Source organism: Anopheles maculipalpis, chromosome 2RL (genome assembly GCF_943734695.1).
Source record: "Anopheles maculipalpis chromosome 2RL, idAnoMacuDA_375_x, whole genome shotgun sequence".
NCBI classification, from domain to species: domain Eukaryota; kingdom Metazoa; phylum Arthropoda; class Insecta; order Diptera; family Culicidae; genus Anopheles; species Anopheles maculipalpis.
Window position 1 is genome coordinate 9,344,179 of NC_064871.1, and position 19,491 is coordinate 9,363,669.

General features: G+C 44.8%; 4 protein-coding genes across 4 annotated transcripts in view; 2 read left to right on the plus strand and 2 right to left on the minus strand.

Moving 5' to 3' along the window:
* Nucleotides 1-19,491, plus strand: part of LOC126558393 (histone deacetylase 11) — a 61,979-nt gene that overhangs the window by 10,034 nt on the left and 32,454 nt on the right. The window lies entirely within an intron of this gene.
* LOC126557240 (nicastrin) overlaps nt 1-19,491 on the minus strand; it is a 380,964-nt gene that overhangs the window by 6,407 nt on the left and 355,066 nt on the right. The window lies entirely within an intron of this gene.
* On the plus strand, nt 1,878-3,317 carry LOC126557973 (adipocyte plasma membrane-associated protein Hemomucin-like). The gene is made up of 2 exons (XM_050213902.1): nt 1,878-2,190; nt 2,266-3,317. Exons 1-2 carry the CDS (start codon nt 1,878-1,880, stop codon nt 3,315-3,317), a joined length of 1,365 nt encoding a protein of 454 aa, XP_050069859.1.
* On the minus strand, nt 9,202-17,117 carry LOC126556740 (F-box only protein 11). The gene is made up of 6 exons (XM_050212209.1): nt 16,995-17,117; nt 11,427-13,733; nt 11,079-11,323; nt 10,803-10,983; nt 9,403-10,477; nt 9,202-9,337 (listed from the first exon to the last, which is right to left on the minus strand). The coding sequence occupies exons 1-6, from the start codon at nt 17,083-17,085 to the stop codon at nt 9,208-9,210; spliced, it is 4,029 nt and encodes a 1,342-aa protein (XP_050068166.1). The 5' UTR covers nt 17,086-17,117; the 3' UTR covers nt 9,202-9,207.

The following is a 19,491-nucleotide window of genomic DNA, read 5'->3' on the forward strand; positions in this document are numbered from 1 at the left end:
TTTGTTATGGTAGGCAGCCGTCGTTATGGTCTGTCAATCTTCAGTATGAAGCTGTGGACACATTTGACAGTTGTGGATGGCAATGGGTAAATAAATTAAAAAACAAACTGTTTTTAATGAATAACAAAATATTGCCTAAAATATAAACTCCTGAGCCAATATATATTTATAAAGACACACAATAATGTAATCTATTCCAGAAAATCTTGTATTTTTCCCAAATATTCAATTTAATTTGGAAAACTAGTGTCACGCATTATCTAGCAACTTATCAATCCGTTGTAATGGTCTGTTGGTCGTGTTTTTCGACCTTTTTATGCTTCTACATTACCTTCTGCAGTTTATAACGCATGTTAAACAGTTATTTGACTTTATATAATCAGTTATTAATGAAAAAATAAAGCGTCGACAATTTTCATACATAAACGAAGCAGTTGTGATGTGTTGTAATTCAGAGAATCAAAACTGAGAAAAGTTGCAAAATCACACAATTCCTAATATAATTTCTTAAAAGCCTACCAATCGGATCAGAGAAATAAATAAATAAAAAAGACATCTTGCGTAGGTTCCGCCACCACTACCATTGGGATTTCAAATAACGACAAACACAGCTCGCTGGTCAATTGTAGACATATTCTTACAGTGAGCATGACTTGCATAAAAAGAAAACACCTAATCCATCCATTCGTCTCGGCTATACTTCTTCAAGAGTTCAAATATTCTGTACCCGATGCTGATGCAATGTCTGTCCTGCAACCGCTAGATACCACCCATCTGGTACCGATCGTATCCAATTATGAATGACTGAAGCTCATAAACTAATCCCCCAAACTGGGTACGTCTTATCAGCTGATAAGTCGTTAGGGAATGTTGCCCATCAGTTAATCAATCTTTGTGCGTATCGCTCATAATAAAAAAAGAACTGCAAAAAGACCCTACCGCGCTGTAACAAAGCTGACTTAATCCATTCCCACAATTACATCGATTTTTTAGCCCAACACATTCAAACAAAGTCTAAAGAAACTCATTCTGAAGTGAAGGAGAAGTAGTCAACACGAAACCGGTATTCTAGTGGCGTACCGGGCCCACTTCCTTCAACCCCTTTTTTTGAAGAACACCCCTCGGCCGAGCCAGACAAACAATGCTGCATCTCTCTCGGGTATGTCTTGAGCGTACGCAACAAAATAGAATGTGAAGAAGAACCACACACGCCAACATACACCTGCCACCCGTTCCGGTCATTATACTACTCTCCGGTTTTCATCCCCTTAACGTGTCAGGATTGTCAAACACTGGGTTGATGATCCCTTTCGAATGATGTACGATCATGATGATTTTTCTTAATTCTCTAGCGATCAGAACAGTTCTCTCTCTCTCTCTCTCTCTCTCTCTCTTTCTCTTTCTCTCTTCTTGTAGCCATCTAGTCAATACTGCCGTGCTTTTGCGGTTTGCTGACTAAGAACAGGCTTAACCTCCACCTCGATAACCATTACCGAAAGGGGTTGGATTGAAGAGGGGAGGTCTACGTCTTTACAATCGACCACCAAAAAGCGTCTACCCTATTCGTCAGCGCATCCATTACAACGCGGTCCGTCCATCGCGTTTATCGCGTATTTCAAGAGCTGCAGTGCCGTCGGGTCAGTCATCGAGGTTCGATTATTTATCCTACACGGTCCGTGTATTGGATGATGTAATTCGATCGAAATAAACATTTTCGCCTTTCGAGAACACAGCACGCGCGTAGTTACGCAGTACGCGATTGTAGACTGGAAGATCAGCTGCAAATTTTAGTTGTGCTATAGGACATATCTCCTCCACCGTACGGTTGCGGTAAAGAGAGTTTAGTTTCGTGTGCGAAGGCCAAAAGTTCGTCAACCATGGGTTTGAAATCGAAACTGTTTAAGGCAAGTTTGGTGCTGATGCTGATAGCGATCCTACCGGGACTGCCACCCAAAACGGTGTTCCCGTTTAAGCCGATCAGCATCGCACCGGTTCGACCACTTGCGGGTGTGTTGGCCCCAAACCAGTTGCTTAACGGTGCCGAACGTTTGCACGAGGGTGGCCTACAGCAACCGGAAGGTATCGCTGTGCGTGGTAACGCTACGTACGTTACGGTTTACGGTGGCAAGATACTGGAGCTAGGCGATCAGGGTTCGGTGCGAACGGTGGCTAAGCTCGGTCCGGAGTGTGGTAAGACATATTGGGTGTGTTACGATCGACGGTTACGATTTTTAACACTCTCTCTCTCTCCCTCTCACAAAACAGTGGGCACATACTCGGAACGTGTCTGCGGACGACCGCTAGGGATTGATTTCGATACCAAGGGAAATAACCTCATAGTGGCCGACCCGTACCTTGGCATCTGGCAGGTGCACATCAAGACGGGCGAAAAGAAGCTGCTCGTCGCGAAAGATAAAGCCATCATCGAGGATGGTACTGTGGTAGAGGGATCGTCAAGCTCCTCGAAACGATCGTCGATCACCACCCGTCTACCGAATATTCCGAACGCGGTCGCAGTTGCACGCAACGGCGACTTTTACTGGTCCGACACCGCATCCGACTTTATCTTCGAGGATGCCGTCCAAGCGCTGCTCTGCAATCCTTCGGGCCGTCTGCTGCACTACTCGCGTGCCGAGGGTAAAAGTCGCGTACTGATCGATCAAGTTTACGGTGCAAACGGTGTTGTGCTGAGTCCGGACGAAAGCTTCGTACTGGTCGGTGAGCTCGGTGGCCAGCTGATCCGTCGGTACTATCTGAAGGGCACGAAAGCCGGCACACACGACGTGTTCATCGATGGACTGCCCGGTGCGGTAGACAATCTGAACGGCGATGCGACCGGATTCTGGGTTGGACTGGTTATCGCGGCAGATGAAAGTAATCCTTCGTTTATTGCAATGCTTGCACCGTTCCCGAACCTACGCCGTCTGTTGGTGCGTTTGTTCGTGCTGGTTGAGGCACCGTTCCGTCTGTGGTATGATAGTACCGGTAGTGACTTTGCCCTCTGGTTAACGCATCACGTTGGACATCTGGGTGGATTGGTTGGACTGTTTCCCGATCGTGGCACGGTACTGCGGATGGATTGGGAAGGCAATATTGTGTTCGCACTGCACAACGATGACACGTCCAGTCACGTCATCTCGCAGGCAGTTCCAATAGGGAAGGAACATCTACTACTGGGATCACCGGTCAATCAATGGTTGGGACGGGTGAAGCTTACGCCAGAAACATTGGCCACCCTTAAAGGACAGAAACCGGTTGTAACAACACAGCAAAAGAAGGTGACAACCGGCACTGAACCACCAAGGGAAGAACTGTAAGAAAGTAGGAGTGTGTGTGGGTGTGTGTGGACATCCAGGGCTAAGAAGCAAAATAAAACTCGAAACCAAGTACAATTTACATTTATTTAAGTTTTCGGTTTTCCTTTAGTTTATAAATATCAATTTGTTGCTGTTTTTGTGTGGGTTGTGGCCGCGCTGCTGACACCGATACGTCTCCTTCCATCCTTGATTATACTCCTCCACTCTTTCCCTCTCTTGTTGTTACGTTTTGCTGGTGTAATCTGCTCCAATTCGGCAGTTTTTTTTTAAATTTTTATTATTAAACCATTTTTATTTCCCTCTTCATGGTTTTATCCTTTCTTCATTATCTTCTTTTAATGCTACATTGCATTTTGTTTTTCATTTTAAATATTCAGACACACAAATAAACACAATTCAATCAATCACCTTTGCGTTTTTTCTTTCTTTTCTTCTTCTTACCACCTACCGATGATCAATATTAGGGTTTTATCGCTCGCTTATTCCTATTATTCGTATCCTTACTAGTTTGGATTCTTCTTCTACTTCTTCTTGTTCATTTTTATCAGTTTAGAGTTTAGTATGTGTTTTTTTATTCTATTATCAAGTCTTCCGTTTCCGACCAACCCTACCTATCCCTACCGAGAGCGTTAAAAGGAGTTTTTTCGTTTTTTTTTTTGTAATAATTATCTGCCTTCTCTCTGTCTGTCTCGCTCTATCGTATTCACTTTTACTTGTCCAGTTTTCGATTTTATTCTGTTAAATTGTTGGCTTTCTTTGAGTGAAAATGTAATATGTTAAGCTTAGCTACACACACACACTCTCTTTCTCTGTTTGGATACTTTTCTTGTACCGCTTCTTAAGTTTTCGGTCATCCTTTCCACTATGAGTGTAATTGTTTTCCCACTTTATCTTTTGCTTGCTTTCCCGTTTCACTAATGAATTATTACAATCATTGTAAACCTAGTTGAAATTTCTTCTTCTCTTTTTTGCTTCCTCTTTTTTTGGTTTTGTTATGTATTTCTTTTTGCATCCAATTTATCCAAAGTGCTCGTGCAGGTTTTTGGAGCTCAGCGGTATTGTGCTTGTATGTTTTTTTGGTTTCTTCTTTTCGGTTTAATCGTACACATGTTTAGAGTTTTAAAAATGCCAAAAAGGATAGTTTTGATACTTGTACGCCAACCAACGAACGATTTTTCTTTAGGATTGATAGTTTTTTTTTTTTTCATATATATTCTTCACGATTTTCCTTTTTTCCAGCATTTTTTTTTCTCCCTCAACTTTTGTGCGTTCAGCCAATTTGTGTGTGTGTGTTTTTTTGTGTGCAATTCCTAGTTGTTTTTTCCTTTACTTTTGAATACTAATGCCATAGTAGATAATGAACCATTTCCAAGTGTTGTTTGCTGTTTGCTTTGCATTGTGATTAATCCCCTACGTTACTTTAATCAAGGAAAGGTTATAAGGAGTCGTGTCCAGCGCTTGAAGCACATTTACAATAGAAATACTCTGTCTGTTATGTGTGAGTGTGCGTGTGAATGTGTCGTAGAATTTGTAATACTTTTTTTTGTGTTGCATTTTTGCCAAAATTTTACACTACTAACACACGAACTTTGCTGATTATAACCCCTTTTTGGTACTTAGGCGTTAAGGATCGCACTCTCTCATCAATACTTCTTTATCGCAGCTCAGAAGGAATCTATTTACAGGGCAGGAAAATGTTATCCATTCCCCGGAAAGGGATATGATAGCATTAATTAGCTCTTAATGCGGCACATTGCAAAAATTAGTACCAGTGGTTGGATTATTTTCTTGTTCCTCAGTCAAGCGATGCAGAAATGGAAAGAATAATTGTTTGCCTTTTGCACCAAAAAACAAAAAAAAATATTGTTAATATTTTCCATCCGCTAAAGTATGTGTTGTTTATGTGTATGTTATTTGCTTCTTTTCATATATGTTTCCCTCTATCGTTCCCATCTGGTGTTTAAAGTAGTTGTTTTGTTTTTAGTTCATGAGAGACTTATGGAGAAGATATTTCTTAAAAACGTTGTTTCTTCTCTTGCTTCTCACAAATGGCTTCGCTTATTTTCCAATCGAGATTTAAACTCGGTCGGTTCCGACCGACAAAAAACCCCCCAATATCTATCCGTTTTGGCAAATAGAGCACAAAAATTAGAAGAAAAAAATCCCGTGTGATCCCTATACGGCGCACGATTTTTGTTTGTTTTTCATTTTACATATCTTTATATACTTCTATATTCTTCCTTCCTGCGCGATATAATGCATTGATTTCGTTTAACAAAAAAGTTTCATCATTTTAGAGCATATCATGTCGTTTTACACTCTCTCTGTCTAAATGTTTTAAATCGACCGATCCGATTATTGAAATTGCTTATCGTGTGCCTTAATGCTAGTTCCTTTTTTTCACTTCGAAATGACGATTGCATGCAGTTGTTTGTCGTGAGATGTGCCTATGATACATGGCAAAAAGGGGTATACGATAATACTGTGCTCGAGCCAGCAGACCAATTCACAGGCTGACGGCTCTCTAGCCGATGATAATGATGATGATAGTTTAGTTAAAATTTCTTTCACTTATAATGTTGTTTTTTCCTCACACAACAGGAGTACAATTGGAGACACCTTTTGAACCAAAAACAAAACAAAAATCCTACAACTGTGTGTTCCATAAATGCTGGGGGAAAATAAAAACAAAAAAACACATAGAACTCAAATTTTTGATACACGTATTTTATATATGCATAAAAATGAATCAATAAGAAAATTATCAGTTTTGTTTGTTTTAGTGTTTTCGAAAACATTTAACGAAACCCTAATGGCTAGAGAGAGGCTTGTTGTTCGAGGAGGTACGGCGACAAACCGGGGAAGGACCATTTCTTTTCACCTTTTGTTTAATTGATTTATTACTGCTGTTGCTGCTGCTGCTGCTGCTACAACTACCTTAATTCTGGCCACACACCTTAGAGGCAGCATAGAAGCGCTACAAGCAGCAGCAGCAGCAGGGTTTTTTTAGAGAGACTTTAGTGGTACACAAACACACGTTTGGCGGGCTAGAATTATTGGATCCAAGTTTTGTCGTCGTACACGCTTCGGTTCTCTTCTTCCTCTAGGGTTTTCTGATGCTTTCTCTAATAATACGTACAAGGTTATGTGTTATGCCGTTTATAAAATAATAATCCGATTCCTATAAATATATTTTGCCTAGTGTAAAAAAAAGGTGAGAGCGAGTGGTAAATTAGATCTAAAAACAAGGAAAATACGAAACGTATATGGGATACGTATGGGATAATAATTTATACAATGCTACACGACGATTACGACGACACTTCTTCCTCCATTTATACCCTCCTCTCTCTGCCCTGTTTCCCTTATCATTCCGAACATTCTTCGCCACACGATCCTTACAAAACTAAAACGCTAACCAACCACACACACACACATGGAATTTGTTTAAAACGCGCTCGAAACACTCGCACACACACACACACATAACAGGCACACAAGCACACAAACATTGGGGGTCCAGTGAGTTTAAAGGTATGATTATGTAGACGAGTTACGAAGCTTCACTAATTAATTTTATACCGGGGAGAACACGCTGGATATTTAAAACTAAACTCATTGTAACACAGAATTTTGTTTTCATTTAAAAAAAGAAAAAGAGAATGTCTGCAACGTTGCAACATTCGACTTTTCCATATTTTTTTTCTTTTTGTCTTATAATTCTAATTGCAATCATGCTGAGTTTGTGTTCTTTTTTTTTTGTTTTGTTTTCGTTTTTCTTCCTTGTTTTTCGTCCTTATTTTTACGAACCACGCACATCACTAACACGAGTGTGTCGCCACGTGGCCGGCAAGAAGCAAAGACAAGGACGAACGTGTAATAATATCATACAGACTGGCAGATCCCGGCTGCACCGGTGTAGAAGAACGCGACGGGAAAAGCGTAGAAGGGGAGAGAAGGGTATGTGGTGGTAGAGGGGTTTCAATTTTAAATTTAGACACAACTAGCTTTAACGTACTGTAAACAGAAGGAGAAAGAAATACAATAAAATAGATATACGAATACGATCACGAATCATACGATAAGATCCTGTAGTAACACAGATAAATGCACTGGGACGCGGGATTACTAGTCGCTCGCTCAATTCATTCGCCCGACGATTCTCTAGATGGGAGGGGTTTGGCTCTGTTGGGCGTTTTGTAGTTATAAAACGGAGCTCAACCATTAATAGTAGTAGTAGTAGTAGTAGTAGTAGTAGTAGTAGTAAAGGGTAGAAGAATGTAATCCTGTTCCAGCTACACCACACCGGTGCGGTTAATAGCAGCAAAAGAAGGAGAAGGGTTGAGTTTTGTACTTGTTTAAAAATAGTTTTAAATTAATTGTTGCTTTGTGCGCACTACCGAAAGCTTGCTGCGTCGGGAACTTCCTCAGCCAGGGCCTTTTCGCACTTGGATCGTGTCTGGACGTTCATTCTTATGACATGACTCTAGCCCTCCGGTTATGGGGAAATATTGGATCCATTCCAATGTACGGTTAAATGATTGCCATCGTTTGGTAAAAAAAAAAAACAAAATGAGTTAACTTGTAAAACAGTCTTAAGCTTGGGGCGCTATTTCAATACCGTAAAGCGAAAAGTAATGCACAAGAAGAGGATCCAAAATCACGGTCCAAACATTCCGACCTTTTAAATTTGAGTGTACTACACATTTATAACAACTAAACTTAAGAAGCTAACACATCTTCATACATTCATACCGACCATGGCCTATGGCAAAGAGGAGTGCAGTGTAGCTACCTTAAGGAGCTCTCTTTCTCCATCGAGACAAAAAAAAAAACGAAACAAAAACCAAAAAAAATAAGAAAGGAACAATACAATGGAGCAATTCCGAAAGCTGCCGTTCGAAAAAGGGGGTAAGCAAAGCTTAACTAACGATTAGTGATGGGAACTCCGGAGAAATGCGAAGTTAACTCCTATGTAATCCAAAGCTAAATCGGAATAATCCGAAGTAATATCCGATATTTACTCTGGATTCAATTCCGCAGTTCACTGCGGAATTAATTGCAGGTTACTCGGAATTGAATCCGGAGTTATTATATCGGACATTACTCCGTACTACTGCCTGCTAACGATATGACGCGGTGGTGGCCAGCATCACACGGTTGCGACTTATATTTTTTTTTTGCTGTCGCTATCAGTAATATCAGTTCGATTGCGCCGCCATCTTGATGATTGATTGATACTCATCAATCGATTTGCCGGGAACAAAAATAACGTATAATAATACTATGTACCTTCCGTCTTCTTGTTGGGGCGACTCGGGGAGTGGTCCTTACGATAGTGCTATGTTGTGGATGTGTGTGTGTCCTAACGTCAAAACTGCTTGCTAGCATCCTCTTAGTAGTAAGAACACATTCATTCGCACAAACACAAACCCACGTACGCACACAGACTGAAATGGATCACAAGCATAGACACGAGTTACTGGAGCACACACACACACACGCACGCACACAGACGTCCTCCCATTCATCACCCCTTTCTTAACATTAAAATACTATCGCTTACTACTGTGTTACTTCTCTAAGGATTTTCACATCCCACTGGGTCACCGCCGCCGTGTGATCACACCGCCAGGGTACTCTCCACACACACACACACACAAACATTGGGGAGCCTATAACACCTTTCCTCTACTACAGTGATTGCCGTTCCTTTAAGTGACCGTAAATGCTACACCACTCGCCACGGAGCTCCGGGGAGGATATCGATTATGAGACGCAGCTGCAACCGTAATTCCTTTTTTTTTAATGGCTTACATCTACCGTTGTGTTTTTCTGCTCTGTACACACGTGTGACCTGCTATACGCTTCACATTCCGTCGTGGTGCTCCTAGTTTACCATTAGCGTGTGGGATTCCATCGGCGCTGCCGAATCGTACAGGGTGTCCGTGTCTTGCGTCGGTTCACCCTGCAGCTGACATTGGTTCGTCAGCGTACCGGCACCGCAGTCGCAGAAAAATCTAAAGGCAAATATACAAATTATTAATGGTTAACTCGCTACTGTTTCTACGTACGGAACACTTACCTATCATGGCGTATAAACTCGACGTCATGACCGGAGTGGCACGTTTTGATGCAATTCACACAGATTGCGTTGCGATCGGTGGTATTGCACGTATGGCAGCGATAGAAATCATGCATCGGGAACGAGGTGTAGGACGAGATTTTGTACAAACACTGGCCGCCCGATACCGCCTTCTCCACCTCGTCCTGATTGTTAAATATCTTGTTCCCGCCGACGATCGGCTGCACGCCGCTGGCCAAACACAGCCCACCAAACTTGTTGTTAAAGATCTGATTGTACTCCAGCGTGGCGGTCGCATTGTTGGTAATCTCCACACCGGCCGCCAAACCGTCAAAGATGCGATTGCGCTTCAGCACCGGATGGCTCTGGGTCGATATCAGCACACCCGCCTGCGTATTGCGGAAGATGTCGTTCTCCTCCAGGATGCCCTTACCACCGTTAAAGATGCAGATGCCACCATCCCGACCGTCGTAGATTTTGTTGCGACGTAGCGTCGGATTCGAGTCCGTCTTGATCCATACGCCAGCCATTGCGTTGTCGAAGATTTCGTTCTGCTCCAACAGTCCAAGCCCCCCATTGTACACCAGCACGCCACCATTCTGACCGCCCCAAATCTTATTGCCCCGTATCACCGGATTGCTACCGGTGCGGATCTGCACACCCGAGTACAGATGGTTGAAGATATCGTTATCCTCCAGCTTGCCGTGCCCATTGTCGTAGAAGTACACGCCCACCTGCTTGCCCGAATGGATGCGGTTCCGTCGCAACACGGGCGTACTGCCGGTCGTGATCCATACGCCGGCCAACGTGTTCGCGTACACCTCGTTTTCTTCGATCAAGCCCTGGCCCTTCTCGTGCACGTAGATACCGCCGTGCTGTCCGTGGTGGATTTTGTTGTGCCGCACTATGGGATCGCTCGTCGTGCGTATCTGTATGCCGGCCAGCGCATTGCCGTAGATGTTGTTGTGCTCGATCAAACCGCGACCTTCGCCGAAGATGTACACACCGCCTTGATGTCCGTTGTAGATCTCATTCTTTCTGATCGTGGGATTACTGTTCGACGTAATCCACACTCCTGTGAATTATATAGAGCATAAGTCAATAAAGGAAATCAAATTTGGAAAGGCAATTCAAAATCAAAGTAAGTAAGCCGCAGCAAAATCGTCTTCACTATTTCTCAAAGCATAGAATTTTTTCAGTAAAAAAATCAATTAAGCGACCAATTAAACTGTAAGCCCTGTAAGCTTAAAATTCACCTTTAAGCAGTGAGGGGCATTTTAAACATACATTTACTAAGTCTAGGGGATAATCAAGGACAAAACACTGAACAGTAATAGCACAATTGTGGCTACTCTGTCCACATAAAAACTGAAAACATATGTTTGACCATCATTGCTTACCCGCAAAGTTATTGGAATGGATTTTGTTCTCTATGAACTGGCCCAGCCCATTCTCGTGCACATAGATACCGCCCGTCTGGCCATGATGGATCTCACACTTTACCACGGTTGGATTGGCACCCGCCTTCACCTCAAAACCCGCTATTCGGTTGTTGTGGATGTCATTTTTCTCAAAGTAACCCTGCAGAAGAGTAGAAGAAACAAAGGACAGGAAATTATTCCTAGGTTCTCGCTTTCGGGCGCAGCAAAAGGGACTATATCTAGCAGCCTACGAACCATGCCATTGTCGAATGTAAAGATGCCCACGTCGCGACCGTGGTGGATGTGATTTTCGCGCATGATTGGACTAGCGTAGTTCTTCACCCAGATGCCGGCCAACGCATTCCGGCTAATCTCGTTATGCTCGTACGTGCCCTGTGCGTAATCCGTCACGTAAAGACCAACGTTCTCGCAGTCGCTGATGTCACAGTACTTGATCAGCGGATTGGCACCGACACCACTAACACATACGGCCGCACCAACTGTAAATGGAGAAAGTGAGATTAGACAAGAATTACATCAAATTAAACACATTTTTCTAATTAGTGCTCTCTCGATTTCTCCTGCTTTAGATACAATACTTACCGACTGACGTGCTCCTGATGATGCAATGGTCGATGGTGGGACTACAATTTTCGCTCACCTCCAGACAGTAGTGTTTGTGGTGCGGAACCGTTGAAGTAACGTCCGGCGAAAACTTCAACGTCATGTGTCCCACGTACGCGTGCTTCGCGCCCTCCACAAACATGACCGTCGATTCGGATTCACGCTCGAGTATGATCGATTCGGCCACGTTGCCTGGGGCCGCACCAATCAGTGCCACATCCGAATCGATCACCAGAAACTCGCCCCGGTACGTGCCACTGTGCAGAAATATTAAGCTGCCGGATGGCATCGTTTCGCCGACCACGCCACCATTACCTCCGCCAGCTCCTCCAGACACACCCATATCATCACCGTTGTTGTTATTATTATTATTGCTATTGTTACCTCCCATACCATTGTTACCGTTCCCGCTCGCTCCACCACCACTACTGCCCGTCGGTCCACCATTACTGTTGGCCGAATTCTTCTCGTCCGCGTAGTCCAGTGCACCCTGCACCGTGTTGAAGTAAGCGATCGTGCGTCCCTGATACCGCCGGTCCTGATAGCCAGGTCGCACGTGTATGCCGCGGTACAGCTGTCGGAAGCTCTCCTTCCACGGGTTCGCGTAGTCTGCCTCGTCCGGTTTCACGAACACAAACTTCCACGGTTCCGGATTGAACAGCGGCAGATCGTACTCGTACACGTTCTGGTAGAGACGCTTCCACAGTTCCTTATCGTTGGCGATCGTTTGGAAGCGCTTGCAGACCAGTGCCACCCTGCAGAGGTCCTGCTCGTACAGGTAGGAAAAGATCGTCAGCAACACCTCGTCCGGCATCTCGTACTGTAGGTAGTGGGCCGCCGACTGCATGCACATCGTGCCCGCCATAGCCACTGATGCCGTTGCCATCGGCGGTGAAGGAGTGGCCGGAGAGGTGAGCGCAACTACCGCGGCCGTGGCCGCCGGACGACACGCAACGGATGATGATGCGGACGACCCACCGCCGGTGGCCGCAAGTAGCGCTGCGGCAGCCGCCGTCGGTTGCTGTGGCATCGTGGCCGCCATCGATGTGCCCACCTCGTTGCTGTTGGAGTAAGTACGACGGGGACGTTTCCGGGCCGGCAACATATAAGCGGCCGCATTCGGATCGTACCCACTGGTCGATTGATACTGATGCGAATGGTGATGGTGATGGTGCAGAAGAAGATTGCCACTTCCGGCGCCACCACCACCGCCGCTGCTGCCACCGGGCGAGCAGTTCGGATTGTTAATACTAGTGCTAGTTGAGGATGAGGCGCCACATCCGAGGCCGAATGAACCACCCGTGGACGACGATAGAGCGCCACCGGAACCGGTATTGGACGAGGAACAGCTAGCGGAGGAGTTGCCTGCCATCGCACTCGAAGCGGATGAAGATGCCGTGGACGAGGTCGACGTAGCGGGACCTCCACTTCCTGCTAACCAACCACCTCCACCACCGCTACCTCCTCCTCCTCCGCTGGCACTGGCTGAATCGTGTGCCGTCATGGGGGATTTTTTGCGCAGATCGTATGGCGAGTTGGAACTCTGCTTCACCTCGGACAGCGTTACAGAGGACAGCGGACCGGACAATCCGCCGCACGTGGATGAACCTGTTCCAGCACCTACGGTTCCTGATATGGAAGATGGGGAAGCACTGGAACACCCGAACGTGGAGGATGAGGAGGAGGATCCGGTCGATGTGCTGTTGCCTCCGGTGCTGGAACCAACGATCGCGTACAGTGTTGCCGTGATCACCGACAGACACTGTGACGACGTGGTGGTCGACGAAGATGAGCTCGCTGTTCCGGAACCACTAGCACCACCACTACCACCACCGCACACCATCACTGTCGATCCGACGATGTCCGCATTGGTGGTAGTTGAAGCACCGCTGAAGTTTCCCGCTCCAAAGTTGGTCAACCCGGACGATGTGCAAACGCCGGGCGGTGCCATCATGACGGAGGTGGACGATGCAGCTGGTAGACCGGTGATGGAAACCGTTAGTGCCGTTGAAGAGCTGGGCGATGAGTTCGACGACGACGATGCCGCTGAGGCTGACGTGGAAGTGGAAGGAGCGCTGGATGTGGACGAGCTGGCAGAGGAGGTACTGCTGCTATTTGTGGAGCTGATTGTAGTACTGACGGCCGTCGTTGGACCGGTGCCGGCTGTCGGTGGTGCTGCCGCTGTTACTGCCGTGCCACCACCGGCTCCACCACTTCCGCCGCCGCCACCATTTGACGACAAGGCTGCACCGACGTTCGGTGCTGGAATGTTCTGTTCGCAGATTGCTGTGAAGAAGAGGAACCAAGATGGACATATGTTAGTAAAATGTTGTTGCATTATGGTCAGGAATATGCATGAATTTAAAAAAAAATGGGTCAATTGGGTTAATCATCATCATAATTAATTGGGTTAAAATGGGTAAATTGGGTTAAAATGGGTAAATTGGGTGAGATCAGATCAGAGATGAGTCTGTCTCATTGATTTCTGCCCAAAAATGGACGGATTTGTGAATATGTGGAACTTGTAGAACAATCCTCATTATGTTTAGAAGAGAGTTTTGATTTAACTACGTAAAGCACAAGTGACGGCTCCGGACTCACAACTACGAACCCACGGCTCTGACCTTGCCATAAACTGACTATGCACAAAGCAGCAGAAGGCTACGAAAGGGTCGAGCCAACAATACAAAACATCGTGTTGGAGAGATTCAAGTGGAGATCACATTGAAGTAGTTGTATTAAGATATTCATAAAGATGGAAATATTTATGAATGCTCTTGCCAACCGTAACCGTTCTAAAACCATAGAAGTCTTTTCCTCTCGAAACTCATGACTTGACGGACGAAGCTGTGACGGTACTCACATACGCCTCTGAGGCCAACACTGATAACAATCTATTAGTCGCGACCGAAATGAAGATATTCTCAATATTCTAGATTTCATTCAAGATTCATCCCAATACTATAATACTATCAATTTGAAGAACTTTATTTTAGAATACTCTAAACACAACAACATCCCAAGAGATATTTTTGAGTGGCTTTACCCTCGTCTTCGTGTTTATTGTCCTCCCCAAACTACACCCATAACTGGAAACGATGTAAACCATAGGTAAAAGATCGAACAAGGAGAAAGTGATCTACACAGCACACACATGTGCCTCTGTATGGATCTATTCCGACGACCCCATCGTTTAGGGATATTTTCAGTGCATTCCTTTCCTCTGCTTGCTTTTTATTTTAATTCCTCCCCCTGTTAATCTGCAGGAAAACTAGGGACCAACATCTTCCGAGTAAGAAATATCGGAAACAGTGCGTGCGTGTTGCTTGTGCTGTGTGTGTGTGTGTGTGTGTGTGTGTGTGTGTGTGTGTGTGTGTGTGTGTGTGTGTGTGTGTGTGTGATGATAGTTTGAATTTATTTCGGTACACCGGGTACCGAAGATGGTGCTCTTCTTCACACTTTCTCGCCCACACAGTTGCTTTCCGGTCTGTCACCATCTTTCTCCATCCATAGAAATCTTCTCACTGCAACTTCTCACAGGAAGTGCTGTGGTTATACATCGTTTTGTGATGGTAGAAACCAACGGAGCAGGGCGTACTCCGAGTAGCAAGCAAAATACTATTTTAACTCAGTAGCAAAATATTTACTAAACTGAGTTGAGAGCAAACTCCTTATTCAATCTTCCTTTGACGAACGTTTACTTTCAAACAGCTGGTACATCTGACTGGACCGCGCGTGTTAAATTGAGTCAGAATGGTTTGCATTGCCCGTTTGTCAGATTCTCATGTTGAAAAGGGGACTGCCTCTGTGCATGTTGGCTGCATTTCTCCGGAAGCTATTAATAATGAAACCACATCCTGAGAAGTTCAAAGCAGTAAATATAGCACACGCAAAGCTAAAATCGTATGTTTAAATTGATATCCAAATCAATCCATCGTTACCAATGTGGTTCTTCTTGTAGTTAAAAATTGTTTAGTAATGAGGGTAATAATTCGACTGCAAAAATGATGTGCCAAAGAGCTTTTCCCCTTTCCGTCAGTAACACAGAAGAAAAGGATGCACCACAAGATGCAAGAGGTTCGTGTTTCTCGTCTGCAACTGCATCTCTATTTTAAAATCTGTGCAAATTACTACTGGCCTCCTTCCTTTAGCCTACGCAGAATTGTTTTGTTTCATTGACCGTGGTGCACTTGTGGTGTCCATTCTTATGACAAACGCGTTATTACTTCGCGTGTTGAATCTCGAGAGGAATTTGTGTCACATATTCATATCTCTGACGTTTAATAGGCACATTCGTTCTGCTGTTCAGTGCTAAAAATAAACATAATAAATGATAATTAATATTAGATTATCACTTTTGCAAGCAATTCCCCAACCCATCTGGCTAAACTATTAAGTGCAAGGCGATTCTTCTTTAAGCAATTAACGGGGCTAGACACACAAACAACACATATGTAAGCTCCATTTATGATCATCGGGCATTTATGCTTTACGGTAGCAGAAAAGGCAGGATATTAACAGTAGCCGAAGCCAGAAACATCGAACCTTCGATACTTAAACTTCTTCTCCTGTGTCTTAACGGGAAACACACCAACAACCCCCGGGGGCTAACTGTTCGTGGCCGAGAAGAAGAATGAAAAAAAAAGAAGGCATGGAAAGTGAAAGTGGGGGAAAAACGGTTCGATCATTTGAATAAATTTTCTTTTTTTTCTATGCGATCCGTTACCCTCTTCCGCTAGCAGTTGTTTTCTCCCCCCTTTTCCTAACTTGCTTGCTTCTTTCTTCTGTGCTTTTGCAGCGGGTTTTCTTTTGCCCGTACATTCCGTGTAACACACTCATACGAACCATTTTCAACAGCTCGGAAAAGCCGTTTCTTGCTGGTGCTGTATTGGGCCACAATACCACAAAGTTCCTCTATTTTCAATTGCCCGGTTGCGAGCATCGGACGGTTATGTAGATGGGAGTTGGTGCGCGTGAAATGGGTTGCTTCTTGGATGGGAAAAAGGACGACGAATCCCGAACTGGATGTGCAGGTAGTTGTGCAATAACGGTACTTCCGGCTACTATTCGGTGAGGTTATTCTATTTCCTCGTCTGAGCCATTTCAAAAAGTAGGCGAAAATCACTTGCAATTAATATTTTATAAGAATCGCAGCCACTCATGGGAGACTTCACCATGTAACACCACAGTATGGTAGTTCCCGGAATCAACAACAAAGCAAGCGAGAAATCAAAGAACAAGCTTGCAATATTATGAATTCTTGATTGCATAAAATAAACGGCGAATTCTTTCTCTCGCTGCACATTCCCATCGCGTGCAGATTTCGACAAAAAAAAACGGCATGTACTGCAATTTCACAGCATCCTCTCGCATGCTATGTTGTACCATATGGCAAACACGACGAGAGTAAAAAGCCCGAAACGAACGAAAACGAACTTCAATCCAGAAACCGCAACCGAAAAAAAAGAACGATCCTTGGGAGAGAACATTTCAGAAGCTACCGAAAAAAAAAAACGGTATGACTATTGGATTCTCATTTTTACTTACCGGAAGTTCGTGATGGCAGCGGAATTCGGTTGCCCTTTCGCCGGGATCGGCGAACGTACGATCGGGACGACGAGAAGGAAGCGCTGGGCATTTTTGCTCTATTTTACGTCTCACTTGCGGAACGGGCCAATATGTCAGAGCCTTAGCAGGACCACTCGGTGCGTGTGTGTGTGTGCAGTTGTATATCCTTTTTGTCGTATTACAATACTGCCCACTACCGTATTACACCACAAACCGTAGTACCGGGACCCGGCGTCGGATCAGTTTAAGGAACCTTTACCCGGTGATTCTATTCTTGATGCATTTTCGTTTTTCTTGCTGCTTCCTCTGAAAATTCGGCTTCTCTAAGTTGGCCACCGTTATTTGTACCAGATAGCTGACCACCGAGACGCAGGGAGGGTGGGAGTGCGGTTGGGTGGTTATTTGTGCGTACACTGTGTTTCAGTCCTTTCACTTCAGCAATACCACCACCTGTCCATACCTGTCAGTCAGTGGCAGTGTATGGGGCCGCCCTATATCCTGTACAGCAGCAGGCCTGGAGCATTCCGGGGGAAAAAAGGGGAAAAAGGGTTAAGAAAGAGAACACACATAAACACACAAACACACTGCACTGTTCCGTAATCAATAACACCAGCGGAGCATGATAGTGCCCACACACATCTGTTCATCTTTAACCAAACAGCACACAATCGTCCTAAGGAACAGCGGTATGCCGTAGAGTTTATCTTTTATGCGATCTTAAGCGAGGATGCTTCAGAGCTGCTTGATTTTTGTGCACCACGAATCTCTCAACGGCGTGTATCTGTACTTTTTCTTTGTTGCGTGCCTAATTACAATTGTCGCGTACTTCAGTGTGCCTCATGACTGTAGTTTCTCTCATATCACAGTTCCTGGCAAGGAATCCGCATTCAATTCCAGTACATACACACACACACACAAACACGCAATCACGAATATGAGAAAGTGTGTAATCGACAAAGGTTGCTGGGATGTAGCTGTTCAGGATACATTTGCCAGCAGCGTAGAAGCAAACACAGTAGCCAAAGGGCCAAACCCTTGATGACCTGACCCGACCCGGATGTAAGTGTGTGCGTGCGGATGGACTGTGCGTTTGCATGGCGGTAGAAAACAATAAAATAAACAATCCATTCACAGTAGGAAAAAAAGGATGAACAATTACCACTACACGTACACACATACATCTAGGATTTCCTCATTGTTGAAATGAATTGTAGCACCAAATACAACACTCACGCACATTTGATACTGATGATGAGTTTTTTATGAGCAAAAAAAAAAATCAACACAATTTTTTTTTTGTTGTTGCAAAATTTATGCTTTTTTTGCGTTATGTTTTCTGCTTCATGTCTTCGTTGCGTTTGGGTTTCGTTTTTTTTTTCGCTGCTTTTACTTATTGGCACGCACGGATTGGTTTTTATAATACGTGCGTTGTATGTTTTTTTGTGCGTCTTGTTGCCTGCTGCTTTTCGTTTTGTTTTATTTGGCTGCACAGTCGCGGCCACAAACAAAGAGCACAGTGCCTCTCGGGGTTGGTTGATTTCGCTCAAAGAAGGCAATGACGTTTGCAGTGACAATGTTGTTGTGCTTCCTGCGATGCGGCCATTTTTAATGTTTAAATCAGCTCTCTCCCTTTTCAGCTGCTCACCGAACCATCGCTCGCTGTGCCTGATCCTGTGCTGTTTTTGTTCCGCCGGCTGCTGCTGCTGCTGCTGCCGCTGGCTGCTGGTTGTTGCCTTCCCTACGTGTCCCTCCTTCCGTGACTGCGAATACCTTCGCTTGCATGAACGGAAAATGATCCTTCTTTTCCCTTTCCAGTGACACGTTTTTTCCCGTAACGTTCCTCAACCGCAAGCCGTGCCGTTTGGGGCAGCCAATTTTCTTACCGATCCATTGCTTTTACAGCACTAACAATTTTCACGCTGAACAGAAACACGACTGGGCGAACGAACAACGGGCAACGACGACGGCGAGAGAATACACATCGAAAATCAAGATGAATTGTACCATTTGCTGCGCACGATGCGCTCACACACACACACACAGCCGCACGCTCTCATGCAAGCCAGCAGCTATAGCTTTCCTTCCTTCCCCTTCACTCTGACGCATTCGCACGCATACACTCGCTTTCACACACATGCACACGTGCAGAGGCACTCGTCTGCCAACAAAAAAATCTCTACCACACTGTTTGCGACCAATTTTCTGGCACAAATTTACCGTTTCAAGCGCACACTACACAACAGTCACACGCACGACATCTTCCTACACCCGTTGTCGCACTTTACGACCGCGTACGGTGCGAAAATCGTGATGCAAATTGCATAATTTTCCACAGATTTTTCGCACACGGACAACTCCTTCCTCAGTGAGTAAAGGCAAAGTGAACAGAGCAGGTCGTACAGACCGTCGCATCGTTCGCCATCAGCACTCGCCATGTTGACGGGACGGTTTTGACAGTTCTGGCGGACTTTTGCTT

Excerpts from the sequence above, each read along its gene's own strand:
- LOC126556740 (XM_050212209.1), bottom strand. The coding sequence starts at position 17,085 with ATGCCCAGCGCTTCCTTCTCGTCGTCCCGATCGTACGTTCGCCGATCC. Across the intron at positions 10,984-11,078 it reads TTACATTCGACAATGGCATG|GGTTACTTTGAGAAAAATGA; the intron begins GTTCGTAGGCTG and ends ACTCTTCTGCAG. Across the intron at positions 10,478-10,802 it reads CCATTCCAATAACTTTGCGG|GAGTGTGGATTACGTCGAAC; the intron begins GTAAGCAATGAT and ends TATAATTCACAG.
- LOC126557973 (XM_050213902.1), top strand. The coding sequence starts at position 1,878 with ATGGGTTTGAAATCGAAACTGTTTAAGGCAAGTTTGGTGCTGATGCTG. Across the intron at positions 2,191-2,265 it reads TAAGCTCGGTCCGGAGTGTG|TGGGCACATACTCGGAACGT; the intron begins GTAAGACATATT and ends CTCACAAAACAG.